General features: G+C 37.1%; 1 protein-coding gene across 8 annotated transcripts in view; it reads right to left on the bottom strand.

Annotated features, from left to right (window-relative positions):
- Nucleotides 1-1,387: 1,387 nt before the first annotated feature.
- PUS10 (pseudouridine synthase 10) overlaps nucleotides 1,388-20,404 on the bottom strand; it is a 63,711-nt gene continuing 44,694 nt past the window's right edge. For all 8 annotated transcript variants that reach the window (XM_088796142.1, XM_088796143.1, XM_088796138.1 and 5 more), the window contains 8 exons: nucleotides 19,257-19,382; nucleotides 14,007-14,063; nucleotides 13,088-13,164; nucleotides 12,939-12,994; nucleotides 11,797-11,914; nucleotides 7,539-7,681; nucleotides 4,746-4,845; nucleotides 1,388-2,858 (listed from right to left, as the gene is read on the bottom strand). In XM_088796142.1, coding sequence (XP_088652268.1) covers nucleotides 2,820-2,858; nucleotides 4,746-4,845; nucleotides 7,539-7,681; nucleotides 11,797-11,914; nucleotides 12,939-12,994; nucleotides 13,088-13,164; nucleotides 14,007-14,063; nucleotides 19,257-19,382 — 716 coding nt within the window. In that variant the 3' untranslated portion in view covers nucleotides 1,388-2,819. The remainder of the gene's footprint in view (nucleotides 2,859-4,745; nucleotides 4,846-7,538; nucleotides 7,682-11,796; nucleotides 11,915-12,938; nucleotides 12,995-13,087; nucleotides 13,165-14,006; nucleotides 14,064-19,256; nucleotides 19,383-20,404) is intronic.

The raw sequence follows: 20,404 nt of genomic DNA, 5'->3' as shown, positions 1-20,404 counted from the left end.
GCTCAGTGATTCAGGGAAAAGGTTCTTCGTACTTCTCTTGCAACTTTCCTGTGACTTTGAAATTATTTCAAAGTGAAAAAAGTTAAATATAAAAGTAATATTTTTTCATAATAAAAAGGTACCATTTTTAAAAATCAGAAAAGCTTACATCAAAGTTCATTCTCTTATGTGGACTTAAAAATCAAACAATAAAGCTCCAAAAAAAATATCTTCCTAAGTAAGATATTTTTCTCTGGAAATGGAAATTTAACTTCTAAATTTACTTCACATAATTTACAAATGTAGCTAGTTATCTTATTTTGGAAATTTTTCACTTTACCAACTTTATTTTTTTTTTTCACTTTTCCAGGTATTCAGAATTGATGTTTTTCCTAAACTAAACTATAGACAAAGAGATGCTATGAAGTACAAAAGGCCCTTTCTCTAAGTGTTATTTAAAAGACTTAATTTAAACAAAGTTATCAGAGGAGATCACAAAACTAACTTAATTTAAACAAAGCTATTAGAGGAGATCACAAAACTAATTGTAAAATATTTTTATATAAGCAAAAGTGAAACTATAGTACTCACATTACTTAATGTTTCCAGTTTTGTATAAACAAAAACCTACATTAACTTTTTTTTTTTGAACAGGACTTTATTGGGCAACAGTGTATATACTTCCAGGACTTTTTGCCCAAGTCAAGTTGTTGTCCTTTCAATCTTAGTTGTGGAGTGTGCCGTTCAGCTTCAAGTTGTCCTTTCAGTCTTAGTTGTGGAGGGCGCAGCTCAGCTCCAGGTCCAGTTGCCATTGCTAGTTGCAGGGGGCGCAGCCCACCATCCCTTGTGGGAGTTGAGGAATCGAACTGGCAACCTTGTGGTTGAGAGCCCGCACTCCAACCAACTGAGCCATCTGGGAGCTCAGCGGCAGCTCAGCACAAGGTGCCATGTTCAATCTTAGTTGCAGGGGCCGCTGCGCACCATCCCTTGTGGGACTCAAGGAATTGAACTGGCAACCTTGTGGTTGAGAGCCCACTGGCCCATGTGGGAATCGAACCAGCAGCCTTCGGAGTTAGGAGCATGGAGCTCTAACCGCCTGAGTCACCGGGCCGGCCCCTACATTAATTTTTAACAACCTGTGTCTCATATGAACATTTGGAGTAAGTATTTACAGCTAATGTTTATTCCTTGTTTTAAATTTTGCATAATCTCAGGAATAGAAATTTAATAGAAGTCATCTAATTTAAGTTGGCTAAGGAGTTTCTAGTTCTCCCATTTTGCAGATCCACTGAATTCAAAGCTGAGCCCAAAAGAAACGTGCAAAAGACTATCTTCCCAAATTATTTAAATCTCTTTTGTAGCAAAATTGCCGCAGAAACTGAGAAACGTTCACACAAAAGTTCTTATATTTTTATCAAGTTTATTTCTATTATCCCTTTCTCATTTTCTGGCATTGAAAAAATTATTTGCTATTATTCACATAATGAAATTTCATGTCAAACCATTTTCCTGATTTCTGAAGTGAATAATACATCTTAGTACCTCTGAGCTATGTCTAATGTAGAGATGGGAGACTGACTAATCCAATTGTATCCAAGTCATATGTGTTTTAAACTGAGCTCACATAGTTCAATCAGGGTGATAGAAATTACACTTAAGACTGAAATTTTAATGAGACTCCTTTCTGAAAGTTTTTTTTTTTAATGACTTCATAGTACCAACTAATGATTAACGTATTGACAAGTGAGATCATATGAAATAGAGTTGGGCTATTTTTTTTTGGTAAGCTCTTTGATTTGGCATCTAAATTCCAAAAATCAATTCTCAGGGTTATGTGCGTTTCAACGAGCCTCCTTCACACAGTAGGTGCTTAATAATAAGGTTTATTAGGAAGGACCCTAAAGACCAGGAAACTTCAGTTCTAGTCTTAGTTATGGAAGTAACTATTTTAGATAAATCATTTAGCTTCTATTCTTTGGTTTTCATATTTATAAAATGGAGATGACAAATCTCCTATCTACCTGATGAGGATGTTGGAAGTTATATAATTTTATTGAAGCACGCTGGAATGTCAGCTTACCTTTGTTTGGCAATCTCAATTTTTCAAAATCTTATCCCTGGCATTGAAGGTATTGAAGGCACTTGTGTCTCCTTATTTAAAAGATTTATGAAAGTCTCTTACCATGTTATCCTCAATTCCTAAGGTTTTACTTTCCTTCCCCAGGAAATTTATTGACAATTTTAGATTGTCAAAATAGTGACTTGAAGTCATTAATATTTGTAACAAATCACACCAAAAAGTACTTCTATTGGTAATAGCTTGCTAGAAGCTTACAGGGAAAAAATATTAATGGTGTCAGATTTGCATTTGATATCTTATTATAAGATACTGTGCTGCATAAATATAGGTATAATTTTTATCAAGATCATTTAAAAGTTGTAGAACATGATTTTAAAGGTGGTATTTCCTTTGTGGAGGGAAATTTTGCTGAAAGAAATTATAGCTTCTCAGATTAGCAGAGAATATATCCTGTTTGTGCACCTCTCTAAATGAAAGAATTAAGAGAGAATGGTTTCATTATTCATAGTTTGGCTTGTGGGGGTTGGAGAGGGAATAAGAAAAATCATAAGATATCCTTAGAACAATTTAACAGAAAATATACATAGACTGTATATAGAGCCTGAGATAGTATAAAAAATTTAAAAATAAATAGATCAACATGATCCAAATAGTTTCCAAGACACTCTTATGGTGAGTAAACAGCCATATTGCAGTGTATGCAAAATGGACGTCCACATCGTGCCATGAAAACCCTCGTCTCTGTTTCCAAATTTGAAAGCTAGTCATCCAGAGCAGGGGGCCAGTCGACATCTACAGACTAGAAAGAAGAAAACGAGTCATTAATACATTACTGTTCTAGGAAGCATTGCTGGTAACACTGTATAAATGTAATAGTTTCAATATACAATAACAGAAGAAACTGCATTGAAAAAGAAGAGCCATTAAACACAGCAATTTAACACTAAAACCAATTCTAGGACTTCAGATTCTTGGGCCTGAGGTCTGTGGCTTAATTCACTGAGTATTTGGTTAGTCAACTGGTTATTAATTGTGCCTTTTGACTGATAAAAACCTAGAGAACATTTAAAATTATTTTGTTTTTTATGCGTAAAGTAGCAAACATTCAGGTGGCAACACCAACTTGCCCTCAGATGTCTAAGCAACTTTTATTCTAATCATTTTCATCTTTCTATATATCTACATTTTTACCCTGGCTTTTCTAAAACAAAACCTTGACCTTCAAATCATAATGAAATTATAGTACTAGACTATTTTGTGTTACATTCCAGTCCTTAGAAGTATGAAATTGTACTTCATCTTAACTACCCTAGAGGGCCTAATTTAGGAGAAAGTTTAAGAAAAAAAAAATCCACAATACCTGTGAATTTTTTGAGACTTAAAATTTAAAACCTGAACTGATTTGCTAAAAATTATTTTTAAATTAATCTGAGTCATTTTACATACCAGATTCAGAAAAACTTTATTAGAAAAGCCCAAATAACTATTGCATATGTACATGTGTGTGTATCTTTCATAGATTCCAAGAAAATATTTTGGTTCTGTTTCAGAATGTAGCCATCCACCAAACACCCACATATAAATTAGGTGGTTTCTCAAGCCTGAAAACTAATCATTACTGACCACAGTCTTGTATGTGTTGAGGGCAGGGGAGGATAAGCATATTGTAGTGTGGAAAAAAACTCCACAGCTGATTCCGTTGGACAATCAGGGCTGAGAAACACTAGCTTGTGACACTCCTAAGCTGTTCTAAGAAGGGTGAAGAAGATGAATGCTATTAGGATTTTAACAGAAGGCTGTTTTCATCAAAATGATAGTCTCACTGAGGAGGCTCCCTGCAGCCTTGAAGGTGCTATGGTATCCGGGGCTGAGCTGTATAAAATCTAATCTGAAAGCACTTGAGAATTCAGTAAGGTAATAATGCTCCAGTGATCATCAGATTACCATAGCTGTTTTCACAGTAGGCAACTACACCCACACTTCTTTTTATAACGGATACTATTCCCGAGTGCACAATGCTAGCCTCCAAAATTTTGGCGGTTTTTTGGGGGGTGGGGAAGGACTCTATTCCTAATCGAATATTCGTCAAGAAGCACAATTTGTGATTCAATACCTACGGATGCTCAAATGAGAAAAATATTTATGGAGAATTGCCTGAAAGTTCCATTCTATCCATCCTTCTAATTAAGATTTTAACCTTGTTTCAGTTCAGATTATAAGAGTGGAAAATTTGGACCACATCATAGGGGTCCCTTATAGAACTCTTTTTATTAATAACCATTGGCTCATCCCATTTTCTACCCCTGTCCTGAATATATATTTTGGACTAGACTACCTTAAATTCTTTGTAAGACAAAATTGGTATGGCAATGAACTATAGAGTCCAAAGGACATATGAAGGGCACTTACAACTTCAGTTCCTTGCTTGGTTTAGGAGTTTAGATCTCATGCCATATGTAAGGAACAATTAATAAATTAGCTGTCTATTTGCAAAGATGATAAATGAGACCTGCATTTTTTTAAGAAAAATTCCAAGATAGTCCCTCCCTGCAATATTAATGCTACTGTGAGATTTTAACCATTTTCAAATACCTCTTAATGTGAGTAATACTGCTTGACTTACAGCCCAAAGAGCATAACTTTAATTCTCAGTGCAGATGGGCATTTCCACAATAAAATGGTTTACCTCAACATCCAGCTCCAGAATGTCTGCAGTCACATTCATCAGAGAGCCAATGTTCGGCTTGGTTCTCCCAAAGTCTCCATGTACAAACTCTTTAATGTAGCTGGAGTTTGTTTAAGGAAAAAATAAGATAGCCATGCAGTACCAACTGTTTGGTCAGATTTGATAGGTGAAAGAGGAATAACAAAAGCAGAAATGTTACAAAAGAGAGGTTATTTCTGAGCTGTGACTTGTGATGTATGTCTTAGAAAATAAGCTACAGCAAACGTTCCTATCAGCCTGGCAGCCAACATGACAACCAAGGACCTGTATTTACATCAAACTTCCCAAGAGTCATGACTTTCTTTTTTTTCCTTGGCTCATCTCCAAGTTTGGGGATGGATTTTCAAAATTGTCTGTACTTCAATGTTATATATATGAAACAAACAAACAAAAAAACCAACCCAGCTATTTCTTCTTTGCACAACTTCCATTTTGACATCTTTCTGGTGCCATTTTTCAATAATGGCAGCCAGCATCTGCCAGATGGTAGGTTTCCACAGGCTTCCACAGAGTGACCTCAGTGATAGCTTTCCTTGTAATATGACCTGGTGACACAATGGCAATAGGATGGGAGGGATAGTGAGACTATCAATTTAGTCTTGATAAAAGCACTTTAGAAAGATTATCAAAGGACCTAAGTTCTAGTTGTTTTGCAAAAGAATTGTTAATTGTGTCTCTTTTTAAAGGGACAACTTTGTGTTTCCCTCATAGGGCTTCAAATTTTGAAGCCAATGACTAATCCTAATATTCATTATTAATAAGATTACATTAACATTCCTTATACAGAACTCTACTACAACCTTGACAATATTTATCTGAAAGATATGTTTTCACCAGCATTCAGTAAAAACTCATTCAGCATTATGTTGTGGTCTATAAAACAGCACTTAATATAAAAATTTAATGTAATTTGAATAGGAAAAATAAACTTGTTCTCAGATACATAAAAATTAATACCATATTATGCTGATATTGTATCCCCACTTTCTGAAAGTTTATTCATACTACTTTCACTAAATGTGTTGATTCAAGCATAAAACCTGTAATTATCTAGTAACTTGTCTTCTTTGCTAAATTCATAATTGTTCAAAAATTGTCATTATTTTTCTCTCAATTTCTTTAGAGATGCTACTTCTGAGTAGCAATGATAAGGGGAGATGACCAAAAAGTCCCAGAATAACCAGTGAAAAGGTCCAGAATTGTTCTTATTCATAGCCAGAGGGATGAGGTGTAAGTCAAATGAATTAGTTCAGTGTACTGAGCAATACATGTGAAAAATGTACATACTTCTGTGTATTACTTCATGGTATCTAAAGCTTTACCAGTCTGTCTTGGCTGATGCCTTAAGTTACATGTACATGGCTTGTTCTAAAAATATTTTAATGATTGAAATGACATTAGCTTCGCCAAAAGACCATTACATTTTTCTAATTGCATTTCTCCCTAGCATACCAAAACTAAAGCTGAGATTAGGTAAAAAGGATTGGGAAAAAAAAAAAATTGTGATTTCTTTGAAATCCCATCCACATTTCATCATAATAGGCAGATGTGCTCCAAACAGGAAAGATACAAAGATCTGTCCACTGCAGTTTAAATAGACCATCTCTTGTTCTACATGGTAAAAATTTAGGAGATTTTGAGAGTTGGTAACCTATACGTATTTTCAGGGGAAAATCCTGGTCACTTTTGGGGTGGGGTTGGAGGGGAGGAAAGGAGAGGAGGTTGATGGGGAAGGAGAGGCAAACTAATTACAGCGATATAATGAGATGCTACTTGGTGATTAAGACTTGACATTTTTCCCCCTTATGTCCATAAATATATCACTAGTTTTATACTGGTTAGAAGGCATTTTGTCACTTCATGCTTTTGGATCACAAAATAAATAAAACCAAGAAACAAATAAAAACTAGGAACACCTTTGAAAAGTAAATTAAAGCTAAGGCAGACCCTGTTATATTTTCACCAGCAATTCAGATCTGATAAAACAACCATGCAAAGCAGGGTAGGTTATGAACAAGTGATTAGCCTTGGACTATTCTCTTGTTCTGGGCCAGTGATCAAAACAAGTGAAGATCAATATGTAAAGTAGGGCCACTCCCATCTACTATCAGTGTTTAATCATCTGAGGCAAATACTCAGAAATGCTGAAAGGACCCAGAGGTGGTCATGAATATGTGACTGGCAAAATGTGTAAAGACAGCACTGAATCAGTCAAAAGTGTTTCCTGAGTACTTACTTACTACCATGTTTCCCTGAAAATAAGACCTAGCTGGACAATCAGCTCTAATGCGTCTTTTGGAGCAAAAATTAATATAAGATCCGGTATTATATAGTATAGTATAGTATAGTATAGTATAGTATAGTATAGTATATAAGACCGGGTCTTATATTACAGTAAAATAAGACTGGATCTTATATTAATTTTTGCTCCAAAAGATGCATTAGAGCTGATTGTCCGGCTAGGTCCTATTTTCAAGGCAACACAGTATGTGCTCAGCATGGTGTGAGCACACACTAAATATTTTAAAGTTCACATCGAACTGGCTGCTGCCTCATAGTTTAAAATGTCATTTTGAAAAATGCAAATTTAATGGGGGAAAAAAAACCCAAACCAAGAAAAAAAAACAAAAAACTTTTCCAACTTAATCTTTTCCCTGCCCTCCCAGATCAAGCTGAACCTATTTTCTAGGGCAGCATTCACTCTTCCAATAAGGTTCAGGTTAGATTATTACAGTGCAGAAGGTGAAAGGATACGTTCCGGCTTGAGTCTTCAGATAGAGGCGGAAATGATGCTCATCCACATAGCATGTTTCCATGGAGTGAATGATACGAGTTCTCACAGCCAGGGGCCTCCGGTGAAGGACCCGGAGAGGTGTTTTCTGGTCGATTTTTAAGTCCTAGCAGAGGATATGATACACACCAAGAATCAGCTGTGTTGCCCACTGCAGTTTGTCTCAGAACCTCCTTTGTCATCCATGGCTCACCACAGATGTTGTCTTCAGAGGACCCCAGCTATCACTGTCAAGGTAGAAACTAATACTATATAATGAATTGTATCCGCTAAGGTTTGTACTCTGTGGGACTTCTCATAACCTGGTCCATGATTACTCATTTTCTGGGCCCCAGAACTACAAAAAAAGGCTTTGAAATAAATGGTTCCCACGGTGTCTTTTGCTTTAATAGTTAACAAATTGATTAGGACCCTGGAGTTCTTCCTGCCCTTTAACAGCTCATCTAGAAGACATGTTCTTACCTCCCTCCCTCTCTCCCAACCCAACAGAGTGACCTAATAGTGGGGATTTCAGGCAGAGGTGAGAAATGGCTGTGTGTAGAAGGTGGGACCTCGGCACCACTTGCGTGTATAGGCAGTATGCATGTGTTAGGGAGAACCGTATACCTACTCATTTGTTTTGTTGTTGTTGTTGTTGTTGTTGTTGTTATACTAAAGGATAATCTGGGAAACTAACAGTTGCATCCCAGTGTTAGGGTGGTGTTCCAACATAATAATTACAAGTAAGTGCGTACAATAAACCAGGACCTCTCTCAGGTCAATTCAAGTTACTTGAGAATAATACAGCATGTCTTTTTCCCGTGCAGATTTATAGGGACACAGGCTTATTTTTCTCACAACTAGAGATTTCCTTTTATGTCACAAGATATAAATTGAGAAATAGAAGTTAGTATTATAAAAGGCCAACTAATACCAAGTTTTAAAAATAGATGTTGGGTATAACCAGAAATGTAGGCATAAGAACTGTGAATCTTCTGCAGTTTCTTGTTGGAACAGCTCCTTCCTAATTTACATGATCAGGGAACGCCTGAAGCCATACTAAGAACAAAGATTTCTGTCTAGTCTCCCCTCTATCAAGTTCTCCACCTAGAGAGAAAGAACAAGTTCCGACAAAGACTACCCTTGAAATAGTGTGACTGCTTTTATCAAAGCAGTGAGTCAATGGCCCCTCCTAACTCGTGGGTTTTATGATTCTATAATTGTTTGATTTTAGAGGCACTTTGTTCTGATGAGATAAGCTGTCTCCCTAAGGTTTGACATTTCTCTGGCCAAAGAGACCAAAAGAAGGACAAGGCTGAACTATGAAGGAATCTCTAAAGATGTGGCCTCCACTTTAGAGTACAGAAACAGCGGACCTTTGAATGTAGGAGTGTGCGTCTCCCGTTTTACATCCAGTCATTCCCAGGACTTTGACCCGTGAGCCTGTCCATGGAAGTACTAACTGAGCCGGTAGACCCACCACTACTCCCAATATAATGCTCAGATCAACACATGCTCATGTGTGTTTTTCAGTCTGCTTGTTTTCAGCAGACAGAAGGAAACCACTTCATTTCCTTGAACGTTTCATTTTGCTGTCCCATACTGCTGAATTTCCAGAAATACATACAAACACGTACAAATGATTGTTCTTTTCCTTAGAAGTTTTTTCCTTACAAAAGAGGAGACTTCTCAGAATGGGGCAGTAACTCAGTTTTTATATTTTTTATACCAGTAGTAATATTTGAAAACTGTTTTATCCTTAACACTTAATAAAATATTAGAAGTAAAGTAGTCTCAGTAGTCCACTTGGGTTATGGATCATTAAAATAGACCCTTTCATTACTTAGGCTGTACCTATAAACATCATCTTTCAGTATTATTTCTGAATAAGCTCTACAGCTACCCCCAAACTTGAATATATTTTTTAAATGAATTTACTTTCCCCACAGCATTCTGAATGACTTGTACACATGTGATGGAATAGAGGTTTAGAAATTTGTTTTGTAATCTTAAAGATAGCTGTAGTATAATTATAGTATAACTATCTATAGTACAACTGTCATAGTCTATAGTATAACTACCGTGTTTCCCTGAAAATAAGACCTAGCCAGACAATCAGCTTTAAAGCGTCTTTTGGAGCAAAAATTAATATAAGACCCAGTATTTATTATTTATATTATATATTATATTATATTATATTATATTATATTATATTACCCTGTCTTATATTACAGTAAAATAAGACTGGGTATTATATTATATTATATTATATTATATTATATTATATTATATTATAAGACCAGGTCTTATATTATTGTAAAATAAGCCCAGGTCTTATATTCTTGCTCCAAAAGATGCATTAGAGCTGATTGTCCAGCTAGGTCTTATTTGTGGGAAAACATGGTATACTACAGTATAACTATACTATAACTATCATCCTAAGGGCCCTAGATAATAGGCCCAAAGACAAACAGCCTTAGATACAGAATCACAGAATCTGAGAATTGGTGGGCCCCTGGGGATGATATAGTTCATCCCTCATTTTACAACTGAACTTTGATAAGCAGGTAAATTACTTGTATGTTTTCACCAAAACACCCACAATACTATGAACATTATTCTGCACTTCACTATTTTTCTCATAATGTCATGGGTGTTCCTACAAGTCACAGATGTAGACGTACCTCTGTCTTTTTTTCTAACAAATTTAGGCGTATATACACACCACAACATAAATTAAATGGGATCACATGTTTTCATTTTTTTAAATAGATGTATATTCCAATTTGTTCTATCATTTTCTTATTAAAGGACATTCACTTTGATTCCAGTTTTGTTTTGTTGATTTTTCCACTTTGAACAAAATCAATAAATATTCTTGTGCACTGGAGTTTTATTTCTTCAGGAAAGATGGGCAATAGTGGAAGTGCTGGGTAGAAGACGAGCATATTTTAAATTTTTACAGTCATTGCCACATTGGTTTCCAAAAAGGCTGAAACACTTTACACTTCTACTGAATGGATGCAACTGGCCTTCTCCTCTATTCCAACCAATAGGTGTTATTAGTCTCAGAGGAATAAAGTGATGGTCTTATTGTTACTTCAGTCTGGAGGTGGAACATCTTTTCAAATGATTCTTGTCCATCTGAAGTTGCTGTTTTTTCGCTGCTTGTTCATATATTTTGTCCATTTTTCTCTATTGGGTGTTTATATTTTTCATAAGTATAAATCCTGTTTATGGTATCTTTGGCATACAATTTGTTTCCTACATAGTCATATATATATGTACACACAAACACACGCTTATATATGCATTTAAATCACAATGTATCATCCTGTATATATGCTTATAGCTTGTTCTTTTCCCCTTAGCATTTATCAGGAACATTTTCCTTTCTCGATAAATATTCATCTACCACATAATTTATAACAGCTGGCTTGTAATAGCCCATCATATAGATAAGCCATAAGATTAAACCCATCCCCTCTAGTAGATCATTTAGATTATTACAAAATATTGCCCATTTAAACAATGTTGTAATAACTGTATATGAACATCTTTGTGCCCATTTATGCTCATTCCTTGCATTTGAAAGTAAATTATCTTTACAGGAAGAGGTCAGGGGCAGATGGGAAGAAATATGCAAATGAACAGGCAGACCCTCTATAGCGACACGCTCATGTGAAAGAAAATCTAGCATGTGCCAAAGTACTTCTGATCCACACATATTATTTTTATTTATTTATAACATGTTTTATTTATGGACTTAATCTTAGCATCAAATCTATTAGCTAAGTCCTATTTTATATTTCTTTTGTACAGATGGTCAAATACAATAGTAGTATTGCTGAGTGTATTCCATGTGCTAGATACTGTTCCAAGTACTTTATATAACTCAATGCATTTAATTCTTCTAAAATTTTATAGATGAAGAAATTGAAGCATAAAGAGGCTACATAACTTGTCCAAAGTCACACAGTTAAGAAACAGAGATCCAGGATTTACACCCAGGCAATCTGTCCTCAGAGGCAGGCCCTTTAATCAGTAGCACACTGCCTCCCAGACGGGTTAGATGAATTGCCCACTCATTCAACTAGTAAATGGCAGAGCCAGGATTTCAAACCAGGTCTCACTGTCCCCAGTACCCATGTTCTCTGACTTACTGGTAATAAACTAGAAGACAAAGGAATCTTTTATAGGTGGTAGGAAAATAAAATAAAAAGAATTAGGGCACTTAACTACCTTTATGTCATTTAGGAATTCAATGTCTTTCCTCTGTATTGTTTTATTTGTCCATATTAGGGCACTATAGGTCTTGGTCTTTTCTTCTTCACCTTCTTTCATATGTCCTATTGCCTCTCTAAACAAAAACAATAAAAGAAAGTTTGTCTGAATATATAAAACACACACAAGAGTTGCCCTACACTTCCCTTTCTTTAAAAATAGCTTTATGTAATTTACATACAATTCCCCTGTTCTAACTGTACAATTCAGTGATTTTTAGTATGTTTATGAAGTTATACAGCTATCACTACCATCTAATTTTAGAATACTTTCATCACACCAAAAAAAAAAAGAAACTCCATACATATTTGCAGTCACTTCCCAGCCCCCATTCCCCCCAGGCCTTGGCAACCACTAATAGACTTTCTATCTCTACAGCTTTCCCTACTCTGAACACTTCATATAAAATGGAATCATACAATATATGGTGTTTGGTGTCTTGTCTTCTTTCACTTCATAATGGTTTCAAGGTTTATTGACATTGTAGCATGTATTGCTGCGTCATTCCTTTTTATTACTAAATAATATTCCGCTGTGGATATACAATTTGTTTATCCATGGACATTTGGGTTGTTTCTACTATTTTTGCTACTATGAATAACACTATCATGAACATTCATGTAGATTTTTGGTGTGGCTGTAAATTTTCATTTCTCTTGGGTATATATCTAGAATTAGAATCACTGGGTCAAATGTTAACCTTTTGAGAAACTGCCAAACTGTTTTCCAAAGTGGCCACACTTACAATCCCACAGTAATGTATGAGGGTTCCAATTTCTCCACATCCTTGCCAACACTTGTTATTTTCCATCTTTTTTATTATAGCCATCCTAGTGAATGTGAAGAGGGACCTTGTGGTTTTGATTTGCATTTCCCTAATGACTAATGACATTAAGCATTTTTTAAGGTATTCATTGGTTATTCATATATTCTCTTGGGAGAAATGCCCACTCAATCATCTCCCTATTATTAATTGGGTTGCTTACTTATTACTGAGTTGTAAGAGTTCTTTATATATTATGGATACAATTCCCTTATCAGATATATGACCTACAATCAAGACTTCACTTTTGAAATTATCTCCAGTGAGCTACCCTTACCTTGTGACAAGCTGTAAGTCGCGGACTTGGATTTTGTTAGATGCGTTATTAATTTTCTGTAGTAGCAGAAAAAGAAAAACAATTAGCAACTCTAGTTCAGTTACAGAGTTGCAGAAACATGACGATTTCCATGTCATGAAGTGGTTTACCTGCTGAAGTTCCTTAATTTCTTGTGAAGTGAAATGTACTCTATGAGGATTCACCAGCTCAATTGCAAAGGGCCTTCCTGGCAGCACACACGTCATGAAACAGAAACGTGTTGATGGAGTTAACATTTGGGCTAATGCAAGAGGGTTAGGAGGTGTGAAAAAACGAGTTGAGCTCTAGAGGACTGAAAGTTTAGTGACATGACTACATCTGGGGGAGGGAAGAATGTGTGAAAAGAATCAAGGGGCTTTTTGGGGGCTGCTAAACCCCAGTACAGGCAATATGTGAAAATGACTGCTTTCCCAAAGGCTCATGAACAAGCCTGTGTTAATTAAAAAATAAAATCCAAACAACTGCTAATTAACTTGGTTACACTAGTGTAACATTACCACATGCAGCGATGCCCAGGAATACCAAACTGAAATCTATCTATCCTAGCCTAATCCACTAGTGAAACAGAAAAGCTGTGATTCAATGAGAGGAAGGGACTACAAATCTCAAACCGCTCAGGATTAACTCTCATTTTCCTTGTAACGCAACGATGTAAAATGAGAGACATGAAGGCTAAAAGAGCAGAATCACTTTTTAAATGAAGATGTGCATTTTAAAAACTGTAGTGGCCCTGCTGAAGTGTTATTAAATGGAACAATTAATATTCAAACTTTTGGAAAAAATGAGGCACCTCCTTGTTAATACACATAAAATTCCCTTACAGTCTACAGGTATGCAATAAAGATAGCCTCTGAAGAATGATTCCTGTTAAAACATAATCATATAATGTATAGAGGTAGCTCCATAATCCACAAAGCTTCCTCACTTGGAAAAGCTCTGGGCTCTGCCCACTTTGGTTTTGACCAAGTACTACAGTAAACCTGATATCTGAAAGTTAGTTCTAGTCAAGCGATGCTGTTGCAATCTTACCATTTCCTAATGTTCTCACATCTACATCTTCTCTTCCAGAGGATGAAAAATTAAAACCTTAGAAAAGTAGACAAAGAAAAAAAAATCAGAGACATAATAGTCCTAGGACTTTTGTTCCCACCCTTTGGTAGAAACCCAGTTTGTCTTAACAATTTATAGGAGTATCCCAAAGGATAGTCATCATCCCACCTCTAATTCCAATCTCTCCTGAAAATAGCAATGATAATAATAAACACCACGTATTGAGCACTTATTTTATACTCGGCACTGAGCTAAAAATTTTTGCATACATTATTTCATTTAATTCTTATTATAACCTTATAAGGTAGGTGTTAAGTAAAAGAACACCAAGCTTCTGAAAGGTTAAGTACTTTCCCCAAGGTCACATGACTAAATGGCAGAACTAGGTGCTTCTGATGTCAAAGCCAGATCTTAACGACCATCCCATGCCACCATCCCACGGGAAAGCAAAAGACAGAGCACTGTTTGGCGGAAGGCCCCATCACCACCCTGGCTATAAGCTCATGGTGAAAAACCTATCATCTACCTTCTTCTTGTCCCTTAAAACAAAACAAAAACATTTATTTGAGAATTCAACGCTATGATATGAAAGGAAGAGGAGGGGGTAAAAGGTTTGACTCTAAAAGCAAATTCATTATATAAGCAAACCTAAGCTGGAACCATGACAAAACTAGTGTTCATTCTAAGACAGATATGTCATCAAAGACTAAAAGCTGCAAATATTGGAATGGGAAATGGTTAAAAAAAAAATTAAAACCTTAGAAAAGCAGACAAAGAAAAGAAAATCAGAGACATAATAGTCCTAAGACTTTTGTCTTAGGAGGGGGTGGAGGCATTTCGTGACAACTTTATTAGATATAGGACTGATGATTTCACCATCATCACCATAGCAACATTGCCATGAGCAGACATTATTCCAAATGCTTCACATATGTTAACACTATAAGGTTCTTGTAGGTACCATCATTACCTCCATTTTACTTATAAGGTTGGAGAGACAGAGACAGGGTAAGTAACTCGTCTAAGATCACATCATGGGTAAGTGGTATGGTCAGGATCTGAGCCAGGCAGTCTGGCTCCATCCAGAGTTCCCTAACCACTGGTCTAGACTACCCCACAAAGACAGCCCTAAATGCTCAGACTCACACCAACAGAGAAAGTAAGACCAGTTGCCATGGACCAAGGATTGGCAAAGGCTGGGATGTTTTGCGAAGCCTGGTCAGTCATTAGAGTGGCAAAGTTTAACGTCTCTGAATACAGAGGTTGAAGGCTAGAACTCAGGCTCACACCCGGACTTATTCATTCAAGAAAAAATGTCTTCAGGATGTGTGTGCAAGGCACTGTGCTACTTGATGCTGGGAAGACAAAGGCAAATACGATGCACACTGTCCTTGTCACAGAGCTTACTGTTTATGGAGGGATATGGACTATAATATAGTGACAGGGCTAGGACAGGAAAAGCACAGGAACATTCCTACACTTAGAGCATGACTGCAATATGAGCTATGAGGTTTGTAATTCCTCAATCGTCCAGCCACTTTGGAAAGCACAAGATGAGGAAGAACAAGACTGCTGGGAAGAACAGATGGGAAAGGTGGAATGAGGGTGAATACCATTTTGACAGCCATTTTTCTCCCAGGAAAGATTCTATATGCAAAGTTTCCAGGTAGATTTTAGAAAAAGGAAGGCTAAATAGCTTTAAAAGTCCTATGAAAACTATAGTGAAGATTAGCCCTCCTTTCTAGGATGTTTAGCTGTGAATACAGTAGGATTTCACCCTTCCTTCACCTTTAAGAAATCCCATTAGCAAGTCAAGGTCAAAACTTGTTGGAAACACAGGCTCTGAGCTATTGTGTGTCACACACTGCCATGGTGAAGTGGGCTCCTCTCTGCTCTCCAGGGCCCAAATCTGTGGATCTCACAGAGAGAAGCAATGTTAGGTAAGGCCTAGATAGCCATGGTAAGTCTAGAATTCGAGTTGCTGGTTAGGCTCATAAGTCTGGGGAACCTGTGCTGTGTTATACCTGAGGACGGGCCAAGTGGGCTGCCATGAGAGGTGCAAGGTCAGGCTCTTTTCCAGGTGGAAAATCTAGGCCAGGCAAGAAGTAGGATTCAAAAGAAAAAAGAAAAAAAAAGAAGTAGGATTCTATGGACCATTAAGTCTCAAAGAACCCTCCATTCCCCATTTACACTCTATTGTCAAGCTGCTAACAAATCCACAGCAACATTAGTAGCTTCCAGGCAGAGTCAACAGACTCAAGAGTAGCACTAACGAGGGATGGAGAGTTCAAAATGGCATCTGGAAAGCTGAAAAAGTCTGAGTCCGTAGGTCTGTGGCTTGTCTTATATTTGCCTACCTCCATCGCTAAACCAGCTATAATGCCAGGAAACTAGGGTGTTCACAATGACTGAACCATAACCTGCGAGACGTGGGAGTGGAGGGACTGAGCAGGACACAGAGAAGCTCTACCAGTGACTGCTCAGTCAGATTAGAAACCTCGCATTCATGAGTGAGCCCACAGAACTTCCCACAAATACCAGCCCATCAACAAGAAAGAGGTGCAGAAAGCTAGGCTCTTGAGAAGTCCAGAGAAACATTACAGTCAATCCAGACAAAGGGAAAAGGGGTGTTTACTATACCTTTTAGAAAAATGTTTCACATTTGGACCCTACATTGAGAAATACTCTGGGGGACAAACTTTAAAACTTTATTTATATGCAATTATGAATAATACCTGACAAAAACAGGAAGCGGAGCCACTGCCTTAACTATTAGGAAAGACATGTTTAATTAGTTGAGTTTTCTAAATCCTGTGACTTCTTTGAGCCTTCTGATCAAAGGAACAGGTATTTCAAAAACAAATACAAAGCTAAGGGTAAGACTGATCAGGAACTATATAAGTGGTTCAGCTAGTCTGCAGGGGCCCTCACACCTGGGGTCAGACAGACAATGGGACTGAAAGATGGACAGAGAGCAGATGATGAAGACCTTAGAATATCCAGTTAAGTAGTTTGGACTTGATCCTGTAACTAGTCATTGCCAATTTTCAGCAGGGAGCTGACATGACAAATACTTATTTAACGAGTGAAGTAATAAACGTATCAGGGGAAAATTTCTTAGACACGTTGACTTTGAGAGTGTTTCAAAGTTTATTACTCATTAACTAGGGAATTAGCAAGTACATAATATGATGTGCCAGTTTGAAGTAACTGAGAAACAAATTTGCATTTCCCATTTAGGGGAAGGAACCTTTATATAAGTAGCCAGGCTGCTTCATGCAATACTGGTTTATTTTCATAGAGCTGTAAAACTTGGAGGCATAATAGTCAGAACCATCTTCCCAGAGTTGTCACATGTGAACCACAGAAATAACAAGTAATGCATCTGAGAAGCACAAGTTTAGCGAATTGATGCTATTAATTAGGCATTTCAAACATCAAGGGTTTATCCCCTGGAAAGGAGCATGAGAGCACAGGGAGCCAGGGCAGCTCTCAGGAAATTTCCTCAACATATCACTATAGATGCTAAACACAGTTTTATTTACTTTCAGTGTGGGGACAAATTTCCCCCTCAAATGGAAAATGACAACAACCTACCTTTAGGAAGATTACAAGGAGAAAACATACAGCTGTTTCAGAGCTCCCAGCAGCCCTACTCATAATGGGGTCTTCCTTGGGACCCAAATAATCAGAACTGAAAGTTTCTTGAATCCTCTTAAAGAAAGGGAGTGAGGTGGCCCCACAGAGAGTTTGAAAGAGACTTTCTGGTGCCAAAGCTTTACTTTGACTTCTTCGTAACTTAGGTAAGTCTCATAAGATAACTAGTGTGTAAATATTAGACTAAGTAGGTAAAAGGTCATGGCAATAACCCAAAGTCTTTACTGCTAAGATTTTGGAAAATATTAGGTTGCTAGGTATAGGGACAGAGTCCCAGAGAGCAGTTTCCAGGCTCTCGGCCTCATGTGGAAAGGTGCTGGCTCGGGAACTGGATGGCCATCTGCTGTTACCGGTTAGCCATTAGCCCCCTAACATCACTGCAGTGACTACGCTAGGCGGGTGGGTTGGTTGGCAGAGAAGTGGACAGCAGACTGCAGATTGTGTGGCTCCTGCTTCCTGTGTCTCCAACCCACCCACCAGCGAGAATATAGTGGTATGGACCCCCTATCCACAGCTCAGTCGTTGTTCCTTTTTGGCCTCACCATATCCTGCGTTCTTATGCGGGGAGTGGGAGCAGAGACCCTGCATGATACTAGGTTACTTTCTTCTTCATTCAGTAAGCAATTCTTAAAGACCCTTAAAAAGAGGGCCAACCTACCCGAGAGGCAACAAACTACGAGAGGGATGTGGTTTGAAGTGCTTCTCTTTCCTAAAGCCGGCTTGTCTTCAGGCTTTTCAGAGAGAAAGATGGATGTCTAGTTGGTCCCTCAAAAAAGGTGTTCTAATTATGCTAGTAGACCCACTTTAAGAGTGATTTACTTACTGCCTACAGTTTTTCCTGACGTTCAACATGATTTCCTGAGATTGAAATCTTAGCCCCTTTCCTCTAGTAGAATCCTAAATCGTTATGCTGCCTTTGACCTGACAGGCCTATTGAGACAAAGAAAACATCAATCTGACAGGCCGTGGCTCATCCCACAAACCTGGGCTCATTAATATTAAGTTGGTGTAAAAGTAATTGCGGTTTAAAAGGTTAAAAACTTCAAAAACCGCAATTACTTTTGCCTAGGAAAGGGTATTAAAAACACAACGCTACTTCCATTAAGTCTTTGTAAATGGTAGCTGTTGGTCTATTTTCTCTACGCTTCAATTTGATTCCAGGATAGTTTAGTGGTTATGATGAAAGCCAGGCATTTGCCAATGATTATTCTTGAACCAGTACTAAATGTGGAAGTTGTACTTTAATTTTCTCATATTCCCCAAAAGAGTGGAGGCTGAAGTGTCCCAAGGTCAGAGGTTAAGTTCATTCATTTAAAGTAGTTTCAACTGTTTTGAAGTTGCCCAGGAAAGATCAATCATCTTGAAAGAGGAAAGAAATCCTTGGGCAACTTGGCTCAAATACAGCCCAGTCAGAGGAGATCAAGACATGGTAATTCCTATTCACAGAAAGCTGCCAGGCAAGGGTCCCAGATTTGGTGGTGATTTACAAAATACAGAAATCTTTCCCGCCACCTCTAAGAAATCTATTCATGAATGACAATGTATTTAAAATATGAATATTATAACACTTACTCTCTGCTTTGAATTCTGTCAAAAGATGATCACAAATTAATTCTCCCACTGAAGATTCCAGCTTCCTTTCTCCATCAATTATCCAAGGAGTTTGTGGTAGATTCCTGGAGTATTTATTATATCTCCCTGCAAAAGAAATACAAGGTAGTCTGGATGGCATGATGCGATTAACACAGTAGGGTAAAAAGAAAAACAACAACTATTTATTGAATGCTAATATCCTAGGTCCTATGATATGAAACAAAGCTTAGGCTTCAACTAACTTACAATCTAAGTTGGGGAGCCAGCACATACACATAGATAACTAAATGAAAATATTTAAGGTAACAATAGAAGAGATGGCTAAAGACATGATATGAATCATTAAATGAATTCTAAGGGAATGCTCAATGTATTTATTAATCTGATTGGCTGACTGAACAAGTTGTAATATTACAGAACACACCACAGATCATTTAGAAAAAAACAGCGACTGCTTTTATACCTGATTAGTAATACTTTCAATATAATAGTCATTGGTGACAGTAGATTTCAAAGAGCTCAAATACAGAAAATTTTGAAGTTTTTGTAATAATAATAATAATAAAAACCCTAACAGACTATGACTCATTGCTTTATGAATAAAGCTACCCTAAGGCACGTGGCTTTTATTCATTACCTCAGGGCAGGGTATTATAGTCAAGACTTAAGATCAATTTCATTTCAGCTATCACTATAAAACAGCTGTAGCTTTCAAAACAAAGACTGTCTGCTAGATTACCTCTTGGAAAAGTCAATGTAACAATTCTTTTTTCAGGCAGAAGCCAAGTGTTTAGTCATTTTGCAGATAATAAAACTATTTTTTCAAGTTGGCTTTCCTATTATTAAAAAAAAAAATCCTCTCCACAGCTATGTTTCTCCTGACCAACTTTGGGTTTCTACATCTACCCATATTTCCACTTGGCCATTTCTGATGAAAACTTTTGAAACCTGGGAAGTGTTATTTCCCTTCAGCACGGCATTTCAAATAACAGATCTCTTGAACGACCCTAAGAATGCTTATAGAACCTAAAATGAGCTTGGCTATCGGTTCTAGTTCTCAAAAGAGTTAAGTAATCAGAACCTAATAACAACAATAAGAAGGAAACTGAGGAGGAATCAGGTGAGTT

This window comes from Rhinolophus sinicus, chromosome 2 (assembly GCF_057876585.1).
Source record: "Rhinolophus sinicus isolate RSI-liver-muscle chromosome 2, RSI-T2T, whole genome shotgun sequence".
Classification (NCBI taxonomy): domain Eukaryota; kingdom Metazoa; phylum Chordata; class Mammalia; order Chiroptera; family Rhinolophidae; genus Rhinolophus; species Rhinolophus sinicus.
Note: the sequence above shows the minus strand (reverse complement) of the source record. Positions and strands in the feature narration are given on the sequence as shown.